Source organism: Colletotrichum paranaense (genome assembly GCF_030867605.1).
Source record: "Colletotrichum paranaense strain IMI 384185 chromosome Unknown Scaffold_7.1, whole genome shotgun sequence".
Lineage (NCBI taxonomy): Eukaryota > Fungi > Ascomycota > Sordariomycetes > Glomerellales > Glomerellaceae > Colletotrichum > Colletotrichum paranaense.
This window is the reverse complement of record NW_026848965.1, coordinates 497,455-516,989: the sequence shown is the minus strand read 5'-3', so window position 1 is coordinate 516,989 and position 19,535 is coordinate 497,455. Positions and strand designations below refer to the sequence as shown.

Below are 19,535 nucleotides of genomic sequence, written 5' to 3'. Positions count from 1 at the left end.
ATGACCTTTATTCCTTGACCTTCTGGGTACCACGGAGCAGACCCGTCCGTCTCGCAGCAATAAGACCGGCCTTTTGTCCCTGGACGGCGTAGCGGGAGATGGTCGAGGCCTTACCGATATGCTGGTGGTTACCACCACCGTGGGGATGGTCGACGGGGTTCATGGCAACACCACGAGTTCTGGGCCAGTTGGCACCACGCTTGACAGCGAATTTGTGCTTGGCGCGGGAAGCCTCTGTAGAAATTCGTTAGTCAACTGTTTTCCCTTGCCTCATCTCACCCTTTATCTCATCCTTCCAGAACCAGGGGCCAAAACGTACTCAGGAGGGGCTTGTCGGTACGGCCACCACCGGCAACAATGCCGATCATGCCACGGGCCTCGGAGTGGACGACCTTCTTGGCGCCGGAGGGAAGCTTGATGCGGGTCTTGCCCTCATCGGGGTTGTGGCCGACAATGGTGATGTAGTTGCCGGAAGTGCGGCCGAGAGTGCCACGGTCACCGATCTTGGTCTCGACGTTGGAGACGACGGTACCCTCAGGCATGGAGCCGAGAGGAAGGACGTTGCCGACGGTAAGGGCGGCCTTCTTGCCGGCGTAGATGAACTGGCCGGTGTACATGCCCTCGTTGGCGATGAAGGTCTCGGTGTGCTGCTTGAACTTGTAGGGGTCGCGGAAGACGACCTGGGCGAGAGGAGCGCCACGGCCGGGGTCGTGGATGATGTCCTTCACGATACCACGGAGGTATCCGTGTCTCTCGGCATAGTCGAGGTTGCGGAACTTCGCGGGGGCCTGCACAGAAAATCGTTAGGAAAAACTGTCGTCGTATCGCGAATTTCGAGGATGTCGAATCTCACCTTGTTCAGGCGGGTGTTGGCCGTGAAGATAGAGCCACGACCTCTTCTCTGGTTACGGATCTGAGGAAGAGTATGTCAGCGCCTTTTGTCCTGTCCCTTGTCCATCTCGAAAAAAAGTTCGCGGTTTTCGAATTGTTGGAATGTCGAATGCGACGAGCAGCAAGTCGATAATGCGCCAATATCGTTCCGCAAATAAAGAATCGAGTGTTGGATAGAACAATGACTTACAACGCGACCCATCTTGGCAGTCCTCTGGCGTTCGGAGGGCTAGGTGTTGTCGTCGTGGTGAGGTTGAATCGTCAAATTCCGTCAACAAGCAGGATGGCTCAAATTTCGGAAACTGCAGTGGTGCGTGGGACTTCCTCTCCAGCCCTCCTCGCTTGAGCACGTGCTACGTCACGTGATAGAAAATACGTGGGAGATTGTCCAAAATTTTGACAGAGCACGGACGGGAAGATGAAGTGGTCTCCACAGAATCGGACCCATAGGCTAACTGCTGCTTGGCCACTCATTCTCGACCCTGGGACGTTTGCACCGCGTTACGATCTCCGCACTTTACCCTCATCTTCGGAACGTCTCATTATGGCCTACTGAAGCCAGGTTCACGATATCCTCAACGCCGTCATGCCGTGCAGTGTCTCTCACTCATTATGAGTCATTCTGACGATGCACGAAAGATTTGAAACAATTGGATTATGTGAGCACTTACTTCTGCTCGATGAGGTTTCCTCATTCCCTTCGCTGTCTCCTGCTTTTCTCTCGTGGCTGCATTTTCTGATGCTCTGTCAGGTCTGCCGTGTTCGACCGGTGTTGGTGCGTTTTGTGGGCAAGTCATGTTTTGGGTCTCTGGGAGGAATCCGGTGAGGTTACAAGGACCCCGGAGTCTTTGGTGCCTTGGTGTGGTCCAGCGATCAACGTCATCGGAACCTTCGCCGGAGTCGGCGAAGGCCGTTCCTCGCGAAGTGCATCGTTGCGTTCGAAGCATTTACTCTTGAGGGTTCTTCGCGTAAAGTTTTGGCCGAGTATGGTCCGATATGCGGGAGCACGCATCACTGCAAAGTGGCCCGTCGCCTCAAGTGAGGTGTTGATGTTGATGACTACAGGCCGCAGGCTCGCCGAAATCGATGAATAGGCATTGCCTTATCTCGAGCCATTGTCGAAGTGGAACACCCTGTTGTTGGATTGCAGGCTGCTTATAACCACCGCACATAGCCCTGTTCACTCAGTCACAAGGGGCAAGAATATTTCAAAGATGGAATCAAGGCTGTAGATAGCCTCACTCCGAGCGTCAAGCATGCCTGCAGACGCAAAGTTGCGAAGGCGGGCGATCAGCATGGAATGATTTAGTCCCGGCTGATTTGGCCGAGTTGCGTTGTCATGTGACGAGCGGGAGGGGATGTTGCGGTGGATGAGAACGAGGTGGAATGCAATGCAAGTGCTAGGCAATCCACAGGACTACGACCAAAAGACAGACCTCTATATCGCCACATTGCTTAATGGCTTCAAAAACGCATCAGGTGCCGCCTGAGTATGATAGGCTCTCGGCAAGCTGTAAGGTTGGCTGCCGCAGTGACCAACAAGCTGATGCGGGTAGGTGGAATGAAAGGAAAATGGGTCTCAGCGACAAAGCCCCAATGCTACCAACTTAGTGGTTGGGAATAGCATCATCAACAGAATGCGTCAGCTTTGAGGTTGGACATTCGCGAGAAGCTTCCCGGCCGGAGGATGTCTTAGTTTGCGCGGTCACTTCTGTCCTAGTCTGCACCATGGGACCCACCTGTCACCAGATGAGCATCATAAATACACGATGATTCGATTATGAGGACGCCTTAGAAGAACGATGTAATATTTTAAGGCTTCTACTATGGTGCTCAGCAGGAGACGCTGGGTTGCAGTTTGGTGTTGAGAGAAAGTTTAGTAAGGCAAGGTAGGCCAGGATATCCCACGGTAGCTCCTCGGGTGGGGTATGGGCGACGTGGATTCTCCAACGTCTTCGAGGACAAAAGGACTCATGAAGCACAATCCACAAGATGTTGCAACGCCAGGCACATATTCAAGCAGCAAGCGGTAGGGAGCATGGGCAGGCAAAGGGCTTCTTGAAGGAGGAGGAGGAGGCGGCTCACCGGGTGCAAGGTCATGCTATGCGTCTCTGATATATGAGAAGGGGAATATGCGAGGAGGAATGAAAGCCGTAGGTATTCTAGATTTAATGACTCGGGCCTATCAGAGAACCAGACCGAAAGGAGATGCGGCTCAAACGTGACTTAAGTAGTCCCGCGAGTGGGCGGTCGAAACTTCCTCTCGCAACTACACCAGCGCGCATACCACCACCTCCACCTACTACGATACCCACCCCCATCCAACTTCAACAACAACAACACCACCCGCACACACTACAGCCATTAACGCGAGGAGGAAAAATCGCCAAGATGGCTGACGACGATTCTTCGGATTTGTCTTCGCTGTCTTCGTTGTCGCCAGTTCCTTCCGACGTCGAATCCGAAGCTGAGCCTGAACCTGCGACCAAGGGTGACATTCGAAAGTTCTTCCCTAAGCTTGCCAAAGGCAAAAAAGCCACCGTCGCGACCAAAGAGCCCTCGCCGCCGCCTCGCAAGCGATCGCCATCGCCGCCACACGAGAATGCCTTCATTGACAATCCAGACATTGCTGTATGCACCCTGTCGCGTCGTTTCGCGCAAAAAAACGCGTAGAACAGCGCGCCCCACGTCATAAGACAAGCTAACACCCACCTCCAGTTTCTGGTTATGTTTCGCAGCCGATTCAACGATGCGTTCCCGAAATCCTTGGTCAACTTTGGCCCGCAAGAGCTTGAACAAGACATTATTGGCAGCCCTCCTGGCGAAAGAGTCGAAGCTTTCCTGTGCGCTCTACTTTTCCTGCTCTTGAACCGAAAGCAGGACGTCAAGTACGTGGACGCGACAGCAAACAATATGGTCTTTTTGGTTTGCTAATTGGCGTGATAGGGCCGGCCAATATTCCAAAGCTCTGGACGACGCTCTTGCCGCCCACAAGTCCCAATGGCCGCGATCGTGGGAAGGTGTCAACCCACTGTCGGGTAGCAACACCTTTCACAGCATCACACCCACCCAGAGAGTAAGCACTGAAGTGCGCGTTACTTGCCTGTGCACCAGTTCACTAACCAATTGGCACAGCTGTCTCTCCTTCGCGCATTCGCCTTGTGGTCTCTTTCAGCATCCGAAACTGTCAAGACCATCATCAACAAATCCTACAAAGGAAACCGTCACGATGACGATTTGAACCAGCCGCTCTCAGTCCAACCCTGGGGTTCAGACAGTGACAAGAGACGGTACTTTTTGATCGAGGGCTTGGACGATACTGCTTTCCGCGTCTATCGGGAGAGTAATCCTGCCGGTTTCAACCGCACTTGGTGGTCAGTAGCTGGATCAATCGATGAGCTCAGGGCCCTTTGCGAGAAATTGGAGACCAAGGATGGCGGCCCCAAGGCGAGGAAGCTTGCAGATAAGATGCTGGCGGCTATTCCTCGCTTTGAGGGTACCGAGGAGGTAAGCATCCCTCATCGAACTCCAGTCCAGTGTGACAGGGTATTGTTCTGGGCAATGATTAATGGAAGCAGAAACGACGTCGCAGAGAGTATCGACAGGCTCAGAAAGCCCGCTTCAAACGTCCTGAGCCTGGCTTCTCTTCCTACGAGGGTCGTACGAGAGGCAAGCGAATCAAGTACACCTACTCCGATGACGAAGACTTCCTTACAGACTCGTCCAATCGACGCTCGGCGCGCAACACTGGAACGAGCACCCCTGCGGAACCAACCGGCCCAGTAACCACCGCCAGCGGACGTCAGATCAGAGCCCCGCCACGAATGAACGGAAGCAGTGCAGCAGGTAGTGTCAACGGAGACTCAGAGGATTCCCGTCAACCCTCAGAACCGACGTCCGGTCCTGGAGGACGGCCACGCAGAGCTGCAGCGGTTAACCATGGAACCAACGGATGGTCATCCAAGGGCACGCGGACTCATGGACGTGACTCTATGGATGAAGACGATGATGACGGAAGCGAACCTGATTTGGGTGACGACGAAGAAGAGGACCATGTCCCAGATGAGAGCGAGGAAGACGATGACGAATTAGACGAAGACGTGGACATGGCAGATGAAGACTTGGCCGATGAACCTCGAAAGAGCTTGATCGTAAAGCTCTCGGTCAAGAAGTCCCCAACCACGACGAAAACAGCCATGATGACTCCCGCCCCAGAGGATGAGAAAGCCCCCACGAGAGTCGACGAAATGGTTGATGAGATTGTCGCCAAACCCAGAGACAAGACCCCAGAACCTGTCATCAACGTTGCGACTACAAAACCGCCCTTGAGCCCGGCCGCTGTGCAGACCTCCTTGGCCTTTAGAGGAAGCCCGGACAAGCTGCAGACCATGCTGCAACAAGTGGATGTTGGTGTGCGCGAGTAGGGCTCATTGGGAACTGGCTACCACAAGTCCTTTGGCGTTTGGCGGTAAAACTTGGCAGGCGGAGTACGGATAGGGATAGATGATGGGAACCATCAGGATGATTGAACAATTATTTGTAGGAGCATTCGCTCATTCATAGACGGTACTACGGCTAGTACTCTCGGGGGATACGCGCATCACGAGATGCAGCGGTACTGAAAAGTACCTGGCTTGCAGAGACACTCTGCTTCGATTTTAGATGTACAGATACCACACCAATCATGTTTCCTGACCCTTTCATGCTGTGTGTTCCAGTCCCTCACAGCTCCTTCTTTGTAAATGCCGTCCTCCAGTTTGAGCTCTTTTGCGGGGGCAGCTGCCAGTTATTCACGCCATACCACCACCTCCGGACCCTCGCACCTATCGAACTGCCGTGGACCTGAGCATTCTTGTTCCAGTGGTGCCAGCCGATGAGGAACAAGTTGTAAACGACGCCTTGTATCAGGGGTATCATCACCTACATCAGATCAGTACTGAATCACCCCGCCGCCCGCTGCACCCGAGCAACCTACCTGATCCCTTGCGGTGATCCACGCCACCCGCCCCCAGGTATCGGCCTTGGAAATGCTGTTGAGGTAACTCTGCTCGAAACGCAGGTCGGGCATGGGTGGAAGCTTTGCTGTACGCGGCTTCGGGTTCACCACACTGCGTGGAATGTAGTCGTCGAGCTCATCATCGTCGAGATCGTCCTGAGTCGGGACGGGTTCTAATGTCACTGGCTCCTTTTCGGAGGCTGCTGTGGAGGGATTGAGGTCGTGGCTCGGGGAGGGTGCCCGGTTGATGTGGGCTGTCTGTATCGTCTCTGCGATTTGGATGGGTACGGAGGAAGCCATGTTGCGAGTCTGGCGCTGTGTAAGTATGACGAACAGGAGCTACAGCAGGTAGTGGCTTGAGCTGCGACTTCGGGAAGCTCTCGCGGGGACGGGTATGGGCGCGTTAGGAGGTTGCGATAAAGTTAGCTCGTTAGTTGCATGGTCATTGGTCATTCATTAATCCAGCACACGGGATGATCCTATGCACCCTTACTTGCATGGCGGATCCACCGCTGAGGTCATCGGCCGTTCCGCCCAAAGAAAGCGATATCCGGACGGCACACAGAAATTCAGTGGCCCAACTTTTAGCGGCACAAGATCGAGTGGGGTTGAATGGGCAACTAATACAGCACATTGGCTTTGTCTCACAACCTGCCTTACATTGTGCCTTTTTAAACGGGCTGCAGCCTGCCTACCTTATCCTGCAAGACATCGCCGAATAATATTACATAGATATCTGAGGGTGTCTATCTCAGTGACTCACTCGATAGTCATTGCGATAGTCAGAGTCCAGTGTAATGAGTGTCTGAAGTGCCTAAATTCCAAAGACATACGGCGTTGAAGATGAACCATGGGGCGGGCGGCTCCAGCAAAACATGGTGGTACGTGTGAAAGCTGGGAGATGAGTGGCTAGAATTTAGAGTGGCCAGGCTGTAGGCACCCTATGACTCGCTTGCGGTTTAGCGCCCTACCCGGTTTTGGGCGTACACCCAGCCAGAGCCGGATCCTGGTGCGCTCCACGGTGACAGCACAAAAAATCGACCTACCTACGTGGAGCACCAACTTTTCTTTCCTTGCAACTACCCGACCGCATCGCAACGCATCGTTCCCGCCCGGAGAACCGCGCGACGTCGACGACAAATCCCTCACCGTCACGCGAACGCGTTCCCTCATTTTGTCGTTCCTCGAGTCCCTTAATTACCCTCATTCAAGATGTCGGACCCCCAGGCGAACGAGGCCGAGAAGAACGTGAGTTTTTTCCCGTATTCCTACATCGTGGCCTCGGAGCCCCTCCTTTTTTGCCCCGCGCTCCGAGCATGCAGGCTGACGATTCCCTTTATGGGGTGCAACACAGATCGAGATATGGAAGGTCAAGAAGCTGATCAAGCGCCTCGAGGCCGCTCGTGGTAACGGCACTTCCATGATCTCGCTCATCATTCGTACGTTTTTTTTTTCCCGACCGCCATGCCGTCGCCGATGCCGGGTTCGACTAACACCCCACCACAGCTCCCAAGGATCAGATTTCCCGAGCCGCCAAGATGTTGGCTGAAGAATACGTACGTTACGACTGCGACAATCGCACACCATTCAAGCCGGACCGGTATTAATGAGACTTTATACAGGGAACTGCGTCAAACATCAAGTCCAGAGTCAACAGACAGTCCGTGCTTTCAGCCATTACCTCGACCCAGCAGCGTCTCAAGCTGTACAATAAGGTCCCTCCCAACGGCTTGGTTGTCTACTGTGGTGAAATCTTGACCCAGGAAGGCAAGGAGAGAAAGGTCAACATTGACTTTGAGCCTTTCAAGCCCATCAACACCTCCCTTTACCTCTGTGACAACAAGTTCCACACAGAGGCTTTGGCCGAGCTTCTCGAGTCGGATCAGAAGTTTGGTTTCATCATTATGGACGGTAACGGAGCCCTTTTCGGAACCCTTTCCGGAAACACCAGAGAAGTTGTTCACAAGTTCTCTGTCGATCTTCCCAAGAAGCACGGTCGTGGTGGTCAATCCGCTCTTCGTTTCGCCCGTCTTCGTGAGGAGAAGCGTCACAACTATGTCCGCAAGGTTGCCGAGTTGGCCGTCCAGAACTTCATTACCAATGACAAGCCCAACGTCGCTGGTCTGATTTTGGCTGGTTCTGCCGATTTCAAGACTGATCTCAACGCCTCCGACCTGTTCGATAACCGTCTGGCCACCAAGGTCATCAAGGTTGTTGACGTTTCCTATGGTGGTGAGAACGGTTTCAACCAGGCTATCGAGCTTTCTTCCGAGACCCTCGGCAACGTCAAGTTCATCCAGGAGAAGAAGCTCATCGGAAAGTACTTCGAGGAGATCAGCCAGGACACCGGTCGTGTCTGCTACGGTATTGAGGATACCCTCAAGGCTCTGGAGTTGGGCGCTGTGGAGGTTCTGATCGTCTTCGAGAACTTGGAGATCACCCGCTGGAAGCTCAAGGACAGCCAGGGCACCGAGCACCTGCTGCACACTACAAAGCAGCAGGAAACCGGTGACCGTGCTATTTTCATGGACAAGGAGACTGGCCAGGAGATGGAAGTCGTTACCCAAGAATCCTTCCTTGAGTGGATTGCAGAGCACTACAAGGACTTCGGTACCAACCTCGAGTTTGTCTCTGACCGTTCCACCGAGGGCAACCAGTTCGTCAAGGGCTTTGGTGGTATCGGTGGCATTCTCCGCTACAAGGTGAACTTCGAGCAGTTGGCTGAGGTTGATGACGACGATGACTACTACGACGGTTTGTGACCTTCCAGTACCCTATCTGCCAACTACAAGAAACTGACCATCCTAGATTGACCAACCGAGGCCCTCGAGAACGAGGGATCGACTCAAGTACCGTCTCTGAAGCATGACAGCGAAGAGGAATCCGCGCGCACAGCGTCGCAGCCCGCGCCCGCGCCCAAGCCGAACGTCGCCCATCAGCTCCTTGCAGACAGGAGCCCGATGAGCCCGGCTCACCTCACCCACCAAGTGGCGCGCCCGAGCCCGCTTCGGTCTGTTATGAAGGCCTCTTGAGTTGAGACCTAGTCTACATGTGAGACCATCCTTTCAGCCACTGCTGGAGCTGTGCAACTAACATGGGCACCAGATGATCCTCTCACAGACAGAGGACACTCAAGAGCGGTCGGGAGGCGACCGCTTGTTGATCGCGACTAGATAGAATGAAAATGAAATTAAATGCCTACTCAGTCCTCTCAGGCTCGCTCGAGCCTGTTCATTAAGCGTGAATGATGTTTCTGTGCCACAAGGACTACCGTGTTTGTGTGACTTGCCACCTCAGCCCTTACACCTAGATGGGTAACCCATGAGAGCAGCCCTTGTCCTCATTAAACAATGACTTTCCTAGTGTACATTCCCAGTTCGTCTCCCCCTTAAGGCACAGTCAACTTGGGGCCGCACTCTCACACAGGCATCTTTATCCGATATGCGACTATGACCTATCAACTGGTTATATGCATATTCATGACCTCCAACTCAGTCTCATAACATCCCACTCACTGAGGCGTGTAAGTCGCCAATGCCAACTTCAACATGAGGCCTCTGCTCCTCAACACCCTTCGTCGGGGATTTGCAACTCAGAATGCATCCTCATCGATAGAGGCAGGAATCGCCAAAATCCTGCACACCAGCAAGGAGATCCCAGACCACCTCTCCCCGACGCCCTCCCATCTCCTTAACCTCCTGTTCGCTGACATCTTCACCTCGTCCGCCGACTATCCACCAAAGTACCCACCATCCTCCGGACCTGCGAGTCCGTTGCCGCAAGGCCACCACCTGGCCTATTTCCCCCTCCAATCGCCGCCCTCATGGCTGATGCCGGACGGCACTGACCCAGACCATTGCCCCGGGGCGCCCTTTACGCGCCGGCTCTGGGCGGGCGGCGAGGTCCGGTTCCGAGAGGGCTGGGAGGATGTGCTTCGTCTGGATGGGCGCCGGGTCGGCTGCGTCGAGAGCGTGGAGGATGTGAGGGCCGAGAAGGGCCGGGTGTGGGTCGAGTTGTGGCGGCGGTATGGGGCATCTTCTGCTGCTGGTCGTGGTGAGAGCGGACCGGCGGTTGAGGAGAGGAGGACGTTGGCTTTCCTTCCTGATGTTGATGTTTCTGCTCCGGCCCGGCGGAGTTTGAAAGGTGAGCGGCGGTCAGCAGCAAATTCAGTCTTCATTCCAAGCCGTGGAAGAGAGTTTGGAGAACGAGAAAAGTACTGACGTTTGAGACTGGATTAGCGCCGCATAAGCCGACAGCGTCTCTCACTCTGACGCCGACACAGAACCTCCTCACCAATTTCAGCGCGCTGACGTACAACGCGCACGCGATCCATCTGGACCCGGCGTGGGCTGCGCAAGAGGGCCATCCCGCGACGCTGGTTCACGGGCCTCTGTCGCTGGCTCTGGTGCTCGCGTTCTTGAACAGGCAGGGCAAAGGGCAGAGCGTGCGCTGGTACGGGTACCGGAACCTGGCGCCGCTGTACTGCGGTCGGGAGATGAAGCTTTGCCTGCGAGAGAAGGAGGCGAGTGAAGGGGAGAGGAAGTGGGATGTTTGGATTGAGGGTGATGATGGAGGGATGGCGGTCAAGGGGACTGCTACGACCGTCGATGGCGTGTGATGTTGAGCATCGGCGTGGACTTATGCTGAAGCATTTCAAGCGATGGCGCGTGTAGATGATTACTTGTAAGAAAGTAACTAAGAGTACATTATTGAATGAAAATCACCCCTTGCTATCCTCCACGTGCCTAATTATATCATTAAGTCAGATACATTATACACCACAAGCCTGGAATACCGTGGACAGAACTTCTGTGTGCCTCTACATCTATCACTCGAGCTCAACAGGGGTATCATTAACGTTGATAGTGCGTCTCGGCGACGGAGAAGACGCCAGAAGCGCCTCACTGAGAACGGATGGCGGGGCTGCGGACACTGACTGATACTTATGTCGCTCCTCAGCCCCGGGATAGAGAGGCAGGTGGTTCTCAGGGACAGATACCTCCGGCAGAGTTGAGAATTGAGCGCTCTGTGTCGGATCCTGCGACGGAGACAAGGCATCCTGGGCTCTCGACGCTCGCTTCTCCCGTATGAGAAGCCATGCAACCACACAGACTCCAATGACCACCGCTACTAAGCCTCCAACGGCACCGCCTACGATTGTAGGTATGTTGGACGAAGAACTCGCTGGCGATGGTGAAGCTGGCGCGGAGGCGGAGGCCGATGTGGAAGACATCAGAGTGATTGTGGAATCAGCCGAAGCCAGCGCTGTTTGGGCGCCGCGAAGGAAGTTGTCCTCGATCGACGCCGGGACGAAGTCTAAGCTCGTTCGACCGCTGTGTGCTTTCCACTGGCAATCGAGGAGCGATACCCAGTTATCCCTGTCGATTTCTTTGTAATATGTCACGCAGGTTGGGAGCCATTGATCATCCGAACTCGTGCTAGAAAGGTAGATATCAGCCATTGTCTCTTGAAATAAGACATAATGTGACCGTACCAACAGCGGGTATTGAGATCAACCTTGGATCTACACTCAGTAGCTGTGCCATCGTAGCATGTACGTCCAACGATATTATCGCACTTCATATAGCCATTGTCTGTTTGGCACGGTTGCGGATATTCGCATGCTAGAGGGAATGTAGCTGTTTGATTTATGTCAGTATTCGACTTCTTATGCTGGCTGACTTCTAGAGGGGCGTTTGAAGACTTACTCCAAGGAAGTGTTACGATCCCGCATGTATTGATGCGCAGTACTCGAGGTTCCAATGCCTCTGCCCGTAGATTGAGGTTGTTTCTAGGTGTCAAAGTTGTTGTTGGGGCTGCCCTATACTTGTCGTAGTTCGGTGCCAGTGTTGGACGTGGTATGGAATTTCCATTCAAGTGTTGAGGCTCCGCGAGTACCAGGCGTAGCCAGATAGCCGCAGCAATGGCTACGAGGAAGGAAGAGTTCATCACTACTCCGAGATAGATACAAGGCAGTCTGGCAAGGTTATGAGAAGAGTGGTGGAAGTGGTACACTCCATTGACGGGAATGTGGTGGTCTTAAAAAGTTGAAGTCACCAGGAAACAGAGAAACCAGCTTGGACCCCTATTCTTGTTCTGAGTCGTCTATTTGGAGGACTGTGCAAAGATCTGGAAGCAAGTTTCCGTATTGTGTAACCTTCAAAGTGAGGCAGGTTCTCTAAGATTGTGTGAGACGTGGTTCGCCCGTCAACACCAGCGGCCTATGTTTGAAGCATGTGTGTTGGCGAAGTAGTCCCAAATACGAGAAACTGCCAGCGCCAACGTGGGCAGCCGGGAGCGAAGGACCCTGGCCACTTTTGCATATAATTGAGCTCAAGTGCATCTACTAGGTTTATATCAAGCCGGTGAAGGGAATCGCAAAGGATGAGGGCTCATATGAATGGGGATTATGTTACTAGATCCATTCTTGGCAGAATTCGCCATGAGAATTCATAAGAGATAAAGACAACTTAAGATAAGAACATACCGGCATGCTCTGAAGCTCCCTCAGGATTGTATTTCGGCTTGATCCAGCAATCTCCCAATGTATTTGATTGGTAAGCATAATATATGATGAAAGAAATCAACCCACTGATCAACTCCTTACGCCACCGCTCTATGTTTAAGAATAATCCCATGCCCCCCAAAGCGTAGACACATGAACACCTAGTTCATTTTCGGGGGATTCAAGTTCCTAGCTCCACCGGTCTTCGGTTGTCGATCACGTTGCTTCCCTGCACCTCAACAAGAGGTGTGGGCGAGGTCATCGGCCCGCGTTGCGCCTTGGAAGGGTCATCATGCTCCTCATACCCAGCTTGAGAGTAATATGGCTGAGTGTGCTGCAATTGAGAGCCTGGCGTCAAAGGAATATGCCACCCGTCCTCCCTCGAGCGTTTCCTCCGCCGCAATACCAACCAGACGATGACGCAGACGGCTATGGCTACCACGGCCACCCCACCGACCACGCCTCCGACGATGGCACCTGTCGAGTTCGAGGATGATCCGGACGGAGGTGGCGTGGTTGTTGCAGTGTCCGAAGGGTCTACAGTCCTGGTCGCGTCTGGGTCGTCGGACTCGGTACCTATTACCATGATTTTTTGTCCACTGTAGGCAGGATCGCCGCATCGGAGCCATGTTTTTTGTCCTGAGTCGTCAGGCCTCAGGAGTGTCAGGCAATACGGTAACTGGCTCGGACCTGATCGAGTGCTTGGATATCAGTTAGCACTTGAACTTATCGAACTCCGGAGGCACGAATGAGACCAGTGGCTCCGGTATGTCTAGTTTCGGGACGTGTTCAATGAAAAAGATCACGAAAAGACATACCAGCAAAGCGCTTTCTGGCCTAGAGATGACGTTGTCTGCTGGCAAACAGGCGCGTTCCCATCAAAACATTCTGTCTTGAGGACGTTGCGACATCCGAACCATGGTCCCGAGCTGTAGCAATCGTTGCTGACGCAAGAGAATGTCTCGAAAGCTGACAGCAAGGAATATATCGTCAGCCAGCTCTGTGAATCGCAGGAGCCATGGGTCAAGACTTACTTCCATTATCAAGGCGACGAACTCCACAGGCATTGGGGGGTAGACTTCTGGCTTCGAGCATCAATTGCCTCGACTCCTCGCTAGGAGCTGTCGTTGGTGCCGGGGAAAGTCCAGCGCCGTGCTCTGGGAAACCCATCGCGAGCGTTTCTTGGGGAGGTCGCCCTTCGAGGCTCATGGCGAAGGTGAGTGGCAAGAAACCCGCCAACGTGATTAGTGAATAAGGAAGCAACATGGTTAAGTCCACCGAGACTCTCCTCAAATCCTTGATTGAGCCAGGAATCAGTGTCCGATGTAAAACTTCGCATCTGATTCTCGAGGAATGACGACGAGAAAGGGAGCGAAGGGCCTGTGCAGTTCTAGCGGAGACCCCATTTTCTCTATGTGTCTCAAGGGATCTGACACACGCGGGCCTAGGTTGAGTGAGAATTGATCGTCAACGGTTGATTGGTGTTTCTGTCTCATACTCAGCCTCTTCCTAATTGACCAGCTTGAAAGTCGTCGTCCAATGAGTACGAGGCAGTGTCGATCCCATGGCGTCAATTGCCAGGGGTAATAGGGCAGATTCCCATCTTACTGCGTCTAGAACGTAGCATCTCATATAAGTCTGACCTGCTATCTGCAAGCTACTAGATCGGCCCTCCGCGGGCACTTGAGTGGTCATCTAAGCTCCTTCAGCCACATGAGTTTTGGCCACAACAAAAACAACCAATTATTAGTTTGATCAGAGCCGCTGAGACATTCGTCCCGACATGACGGGATCTCGAGTGGAGAGATCCCAGCCATGACATCTCGAAAGATACCCATATATCTAACATGGATTCTCACAAACTCAAGAGCTATCGCTCAGAAATAAAGACCGACTGGTTCGTGTACTGAAAGGGTTTAATCACCCGGGATTTCTTCCAATTTCCACATGTACTACAACAGGAAATCAAAGCTTAAGCTGCAGAAACCATTTATTATTGCTTGGATCTAATCAAGTCGGCCACGCTCTCGTCTTCTCAAGGTATTATTTAACCTTGAATAAAAGCTGTGGGCCTCTTCTTGCTACTTTCCATGTAGAAGTCCATGGTGAAAAGAGGAATCGAAATGCAAAGCCATTCCCGTCTGTCGTCCAAGCTCAAAACCATTGCCGAAAATCTCGCCCAAAAAAGCTACCTCGAAATCCCAGAAAGAAGAGAGATGTCTCTTCTCAGATGCATCTGAAGAACGGTAAGTAGCTGGCCAGTGGAGTAGTTGCTCAAGTTTAACTCACTATGCTGTTGCTTATTGCAGACTTACATCAAGGGCATCCGCAATCTCATCAGTAAGGCTGCCAATTACCCCATGGGGCTATACACCTGTAATGTCGTCTGCACCAGACGAGGTCCCAATAAACCCAGTATTCTAGGTAAGTGAGTTACTGTCGAGCTCTGTCAACGGCCCGTCTAAAGGCCCTCATCGTGACTCTCCATGACGATATCTTCAATCTCAGAAGAAGACTGAGCCATGTCGCCAGGATCGGAAAGAATATCGGTCTCAGCGTGTCCCTCCATATCAGAGTCGATAGTTTCATTCTTGCCAGGGCCCAGGGTCATCTTGGCCATGATCATCTCGTTGACTCCATTCTCGTCTTTGGCATCAATCTCAGGGGTTGCGCAAACCTCGTCGATGATGTCCTTCAAGACGACATTGCACGCGTCTTCGATCTGGATGTCGGACGGCAACTCGTCTCCAAAGAGCTCAGCATAGCGTCGAAGCATCTTCTTGTTGCTTCTGAGCGCCTTGTTGTAAAGTGCACCGACCATTCTGCAACCCACGGGTCTTCCACCAGTCTAAGGTTCATTGTTAGCAAGTGTTGATTAATATTTCGAGCCTCAATTTGATTGGTAGGATGATCTTACCGGAGGGGAGTAACTGAACGCAGTTTTCTCTTGGGTTCCAGCTCTGGCGACCCTGTCTGCCCAGCGAATCTTGGTCTTCAGCTCGAAGAACTTTCTGAATCTGTCGTACTCGTTCCGGAAGGATGAGCAACAGGGACTCGGGCGCTCAATGCCGCGCTCAATCCACTTGCCGTTGTCCTTCTTATGGAAAAGCTTTGCGCCAAACCAGTACAAGTGCGGCCTAGAGGAATGAGACCGGAAGAACTTGAGTTTTAAGCACCACATGTCAGCTAGGACTCGATTTCAAGTTTGTGATAGCCAGTCAGAAAGGATAAACGCTTGTGACTTACGTAGAGTTCGTACTTCTCGTGCAGAGTTCCATCCTCATTCTCAGACGATCGGAAGAGATCAACCTTGTACTCGAAGGAGGTCAGGTCTTTGGCGACACTGTACATTTCTGGATTGATACGTCAACGGTGTTCAAGCAATAGGATTGATGAATCTTCACTGACCAGGACGAATCCACCTGTAAGCAGACGCTGCAGCCCGGGCCCTTTCGATCTCCGCTTTGGCATCCTTCTTCTCTTTGATCTTCATGGCATCGTATTTGTATTCCCTCATTGCGAATTTCACGTTGTCGCGGCAAGAATTGGTGAACCAACTCCAGCTCACAATGTGAATTTTCTTCGCGCCCTTCGTCTTGCTTCTTCTCTCTGCTTCTTTGACTGAGAGATAACAAAAACAATTAGCTTCTGGGCAAGGAACAAAAGGAAAGGCATGAAACATGAAGGGGGAAAAATGTTCTATGAAGAGAAAGGTGACCTTACTTCGGTGGGGCTTGTTCTTGGACTTGAACTCCTCATCGGTGAATAGCAGATGGGTCGTCTTCTCGTCCAAATGACGTGAGAATTTGCCTTTGCGCATCTTAACCCACTGGACCATCTGCTCTCTGGAGCAACCACTAGGAAAGTCTCCAGCAGCGGTAATGACCATCTCATTGAAGATTGCTCGAACCATTGTGAAGGATGAACTTTGGTCGATGGTTGCAAGTGAAGCTTGAGAAGAATAATTCTCACTTGGTGACAACGGGATAAGAGAAGCAAAGTCTGTGATGCTGCTGACGAAGACGAGGCAAGAGCGACTTGGGATTTCAAGCGAGGTAAGAAGGGTGAAGAGCTGGATTAAGACTGGGTGGGAGAAAGGTAAAAGGGCGTTCTCAGTTGGTAAGAGCAAGAAGGGTCTCCAATGCTGACGATGAAAGTGTGAAGAGGTCAGTTTGAGACTGTGAGTGAGGTAGAATGGGTGAAGTGTTGGCGTAAAGAATGGGTATCAAGAGGCCGATCTAAGACTGTGAGCGAGGTAGAAAGGGTGTAGAAAGGGTGAAGGGGTGGAAGAGAGAATTGGTGGGAAAAGGGTGGCTGTTTTATACGGAGAGATTCGAGGAAGTAAAGGAATGAACCTGGGCAGTAGGGAAGGAAGGAGGGAGGATACAAATGGAGAAGCACTCGAAAGACTGGGAGGAAGGCGCGAGAGATGCGAAGTCTCACCATGCCTTCCGAATTATTCCAAGAAATCAATTTGATATGGCATCCAAAATACAAATCTGGAAATGCGACAAACATCGATCTCATGAGAACCTATGGCATCTTGAGTATCGTCGATATCCGCCCTTTTATCTAGCTGAAGGCAGAATATTGATCCAACAGAAGCGGATAGCGCAAACTGACAATCTATAATCACAAGTTCAACTTACTCACATATCTCAGAGCAGTCTTGGGTCATGCGAGGATGTGGAATCATGGACAGGACTATTCGCTAACATCAAGGTCTGGGCTTTGTGGCAGAGCTCAAGTCCAGATATTCAAATATCACAGTCTTCGATTGGATCGTTTGACAGAGTCTTAGGCACTTTCTCATTTCACGAACTCTCTATCTAAAGCCCTTCGCATTCTTGACAAACGTTCTAATCTTCTCCAAGCTCTGCTTGCCATCCTCCTCCACTCCGCTGCTCACATCAACACCTACGATACGGTCACCAAACTCCCCAACAGCCTTGACTGCCTCGAGCACGTTGTCGGGGTTGAGACCGCCAGCAAGAATGACTTGCAGCTCCTGATCCTTTGCCAAGATATCCTTGACACTGGAGACGTCAAGGAGCTTGCCTGAGCCAGCTCCCGAATCAAGCAGAGGAATGGTGTGGTAGCCTCGCTTCCCGATGCCAACGTTGCTCGGCTTGAAAGCCCGAATAACAGGTACGGGGATCAGGTTGGCCCACTCAACCGGCTCATTGCCGTGAAGCTGGACAATGTCCAGGTTGAAACGCTTCTGCTTCTCGAGAACCTCGTCTAGTGGCTGGTTCTGGAAGATACCTGCGAGGAGCGGACGCGAGCTCGATAGTCTGGCGACAGACGCAGTGTAGTAATCTGTAGCAGATTTCGTAGGGATGCTCGTTGTTGTACGTGTGGCGGTAGGTACGAAGGTGTGTACCGCTTCTGAGATGGCGGAAGCAGTCTCATCGGATATGCAACGCTTCGCACCTGGAACCAAGCAAATTCCGACAAAGTCCGCACCTGCCTTGACAGCCTCAAGGGCAGCCTCGGGAGTTCTTGTTCCGCAAATCTTGACAAAAAGGGGTTGGGTCTTGACCGGTTCAGGCTCAGCGTCTGTACCAGAACAGAGTTCTCTGATGAACTTGGTTGTGTCCGGCGCTCTGACAATGGCCTCCCCCACGAGAACAGCATTGACTCCATCGTTCTTGCAAAGAATGACATCCTGGTGACTGTTGATACCACTCAGGGCGCAGATGATGGTATTTTCTGGGACCATGCTTCTCAATCTACTTGTTGTGTTCATGTCGACCTCGAAGCTCTCCAAGTTGCGGTTGTTGACGCCAATTGCCTTGGATCCAAGTTTCAAGGCTGTCGTCATCTCCTCGGCTGTCTGAACCTCAACCAGCGGCTCCATTCCCAGGGAAAGAGAATACTTGTACAGCCTCTCCAGCAGTTCCGTCTCCAGCATCTTGACAATAAGCAAGACCGTATCGGCGCCCGCAAGTCTGGCCTCAAGAATCTGGTATTCCTCAAAGATGAACTCTTTGCGGAGGATCGCTGGTCTATTGGGCATACCGTCCAGAACTTGTCTAACAGCCCTCAGATCTTCGATGCTGCCCTTAAACCACTCAGGCTCAGTCAGCACGGATATGACGCTGGCACCTGCAAGGGCATATTTCTTCGCCTGAGTCGGGGCATTGATATTGATATCGAAAATGCCCTTTGAGGGCGAGGCTCGCTTGATCTCCGCCATGAGGGACACATCGAAGGGGGTCTGGCGAAGGCGCTCAATGAAGGAGACTTGAGGCGGAGCGGCATTGAGATCATACGCAGCTTGTAGATCTGCAGGTCTTTGCGAGGGAATAAGCTTCTGAGCTGCAACAGCAGCCTTTCGGTGGGCATAGATTTGCTGCAAGATGTTGTTCTTCTTGCTTGCAGCCGGCGCAGATGACGTCGTCTTGGCAGAGGCGCCGTTGGTCGCGGAGCCCTTCTGGAGCCGGCTGTTCTCTTCCCAAGTGCCACCTTGAAGTTGCAAAAAGTTTCGCAGCATAGTCCGGCCCTCTGCGGTGAGAATGCTCTCGGGATGGAACTGAACACCCTCAATGGTGTACTCCTTGTGTCGCACGCCTTGAATGATACCGGGGGATCCGTCCTCTGTCGCAACCCAAGAAGTGACCTCCAAACAATCCGGAAGTGTCACACGTGTACCGGCTAGAGAGTGATAACGGGTAACTGGAAGGCCTTGGCGCAGACCAGCATAGACACCCTTGGCGTCGTGTGTCAAAGGGGATGTCTTGCCGTGAAGCCACTCCCCTGCGGATCCGACCTCTCCACCATAGACGTCAAATATGCACTGCTGACCCATACAGACACCAAATATGGGAATCTTGCCAGAGAAGTGCTTGATTGCCTCTCGACTGACTCCGGAATCCGTGGTGGGGTGTCCAGGCCCAGGACTGATGATCAACTGAGTTGGCTTCTTGTCAATCAGCTCTGCCAGCGTGATCTTGTCATTTCTGAAGACCGTCACATTCGCGCCTTCGAGAATGAGGTATTGGTAGACATTCCAGGTGAAGGAATCATAGTTGTCGATCAAGATCAAGTTGGATGCCGTGGGAATTGGTGGCGAAGGGTCCGGATGCTGGGGTGAGTGATCGATGATATCTAAGGACGGCATTTTGCAAATTGTGCCGGGGC

The 19,535-nt window shown here is 52.5% G+C and overlaps 9 protein-coding genes across 9 annotated transcripts; 3 read left to right on the top strand and 6 right to left on the bottom strand.

Moving 5' to 3' along the window:
• Positions 1-7: 7 nt before the first annotated feature.
• Positions 8-1,093, bottom strand: CPAR01_08969 (60S ribosomal protein L2; the record flags this gene model as incomplete). The annotated part of the gene is made up of 4 exons (XM_060493236.1): positions 8-234; positions 320-788; positions 854-913; positions 1,082-1,093. 4 exons carry the CDS (start codon positions 1,091-1,093, stop codon positions 8-10), a joined length of 768 nt encoding a protein of 255 aa, XP_060347366.1.
• Positions 1,094-3,282: 2,189 nt separating this feature from the next.
• Positions 3,283-5,315, top strand: CPAR01_08968 (uncharacterized protein; the record flags this gene model as incomplete). The annotated part of the gene is made up of 5 exons (XM_060493235.1): positions 3,283-3,522; positions 3,610-3,779; positions 3,838-3,967; positions 4,027-4,398; positions 4,470-5,315. The coding sequence occupies 5 exons, from the start codon at positions 3,283-3,285 to the stop codon at positions 5,313-5,315; spliced, it is 1,758 nt and encodes a 585-aa protein (XP_060347365.1).
• Positions 5,316-5,613: 298 nt separating this feature from the next.
• Positions 5,614-6,187, bottom strand: CPAR01_08967 (uncharacterized protein; the record flags this gene model as incomplete). Its single annotated transcript, XM_060493234.1, has 2 exons — positions 5,614-5,811; positions 5,867-6,187. The coding sequence occupies 2 exons, from the start codon at positions 6,185-6,187 to the stop codon at positions 5,614-5,616; spliced, it is 519 nt and encodes a 172-aa protein (XP_060347364.1).
• A 912-nt stretch (positions 6,188-7,099) lies between these two features.
• CPAR01_08966 (eukaryotic peptide chain release factor subunit 1) lies at positions 7,100-8,649 on the top strand (the record flags this gene model as incomplete). The annotated part of the gene is made up of 4 exons (XM_060493233.1): positions 7,100-7,135; positions 7,242-7,326; positions 7,394-7,443; positions 7,510-8,649. The coding sequence occupies 4 exons, from the start codon at positions 7,100-7,102 to the stop codon at positions 8,647-8,649; spliced, it is 1,311 nt and encodes a 436-aa protein (XP_060347363.1).
• A 786-nt stretch (positions 8,650-9,435) lies between these two features.
• Positions 9,436-10,505, top strand: CPAR01_08965 (uncharacterized protein; the record flags this gene model as incomplete). Its single annotated transcript, XM_060493232.1, has 2 exons — positions 9,436-10,030; positions 10,126-10,505. 2 exons carry the CDS (start codon positions 9,436-9,438, stop codon positions 10,503-10,505), a joined length of 975 nt encoding a protein of 324 aa, XP_060347362.1.
• Positions 10,506-10,715: 210 nt separating this feature from the next.
• Positions 10,716-11,348, bottom strand: CPAR01_08964 (uncharacterized protein; the record flags this gene model as incomplete). Its single annotated transcript, XM_060493231.1, has 1 exon — positions 10,716-11,348. One exon carries the CDS (start codon positions 11,346-11,348, stop codon positions 10,716-10,718), a length of 633 nt encoding a protein of 210 aa, XP_060347361.1.
• A 1,225-nt stretch (positions 11,349-12,573) lies between these two features.
• Positions 12,574-13,601, bottom strand: CPAR01_08963 (uncharacterized protein; the record flags this gene model as incomplete). The annotated part of the gene is made up of 2 exons (XM_060493230.1): positions 12,574-12,968; positions 13,427-13,601. The coding sequence occupies 2 exons, from the start codon at positions 13,599-13,601 to the stop codon at positions 12,574-12,576; spliced, it is 570 nt and encodes a 189-aa protein (XP_060347360.1).
• A 1,252-nt stretch (positions 13,602-14,853) lies between these two features.
• CPAR01_08962 (uncharacterized protein) lies at positions 14,854-16,305 on the bottom strand (the record flags this gene model as incomplete). Its single annotated transcript, XM_060493229.1, has 5 exons — positions 14,854-15,240; positions 15,310-15,552; positions 15,639-15,745; positions 15,801-16,013; positions 16,116-16,305. 5 exons carry the CDS (start codon positions 16,303-16,305, stop codon positions 14,854-14,856), a joined length of 1,140 nt encoding a protein of 379 aa, XP_060347359.1.
• Positions 16,306-17,217: 912 nt separating this feature from the next.
• CPAR01_08961 (indole-3-glycerol phosphate synthase) lies at positions 17,218-19,515 on the bottom strand (the record flags this gene model as incomplete). The annotated part of the gene is made up of 1 exon (XM_060493228.1): positions 17,218-19,515. One exon carries the CDS (start codon positions 19,513-19,515, stop codon positions 17,218-17,220), a length of 2,298 nt encoding a protein of 765 aa, XP_060347358.1.
• Between the last annotated feature and the right edge of the window lie 20 nt (positions 19,516-19,535).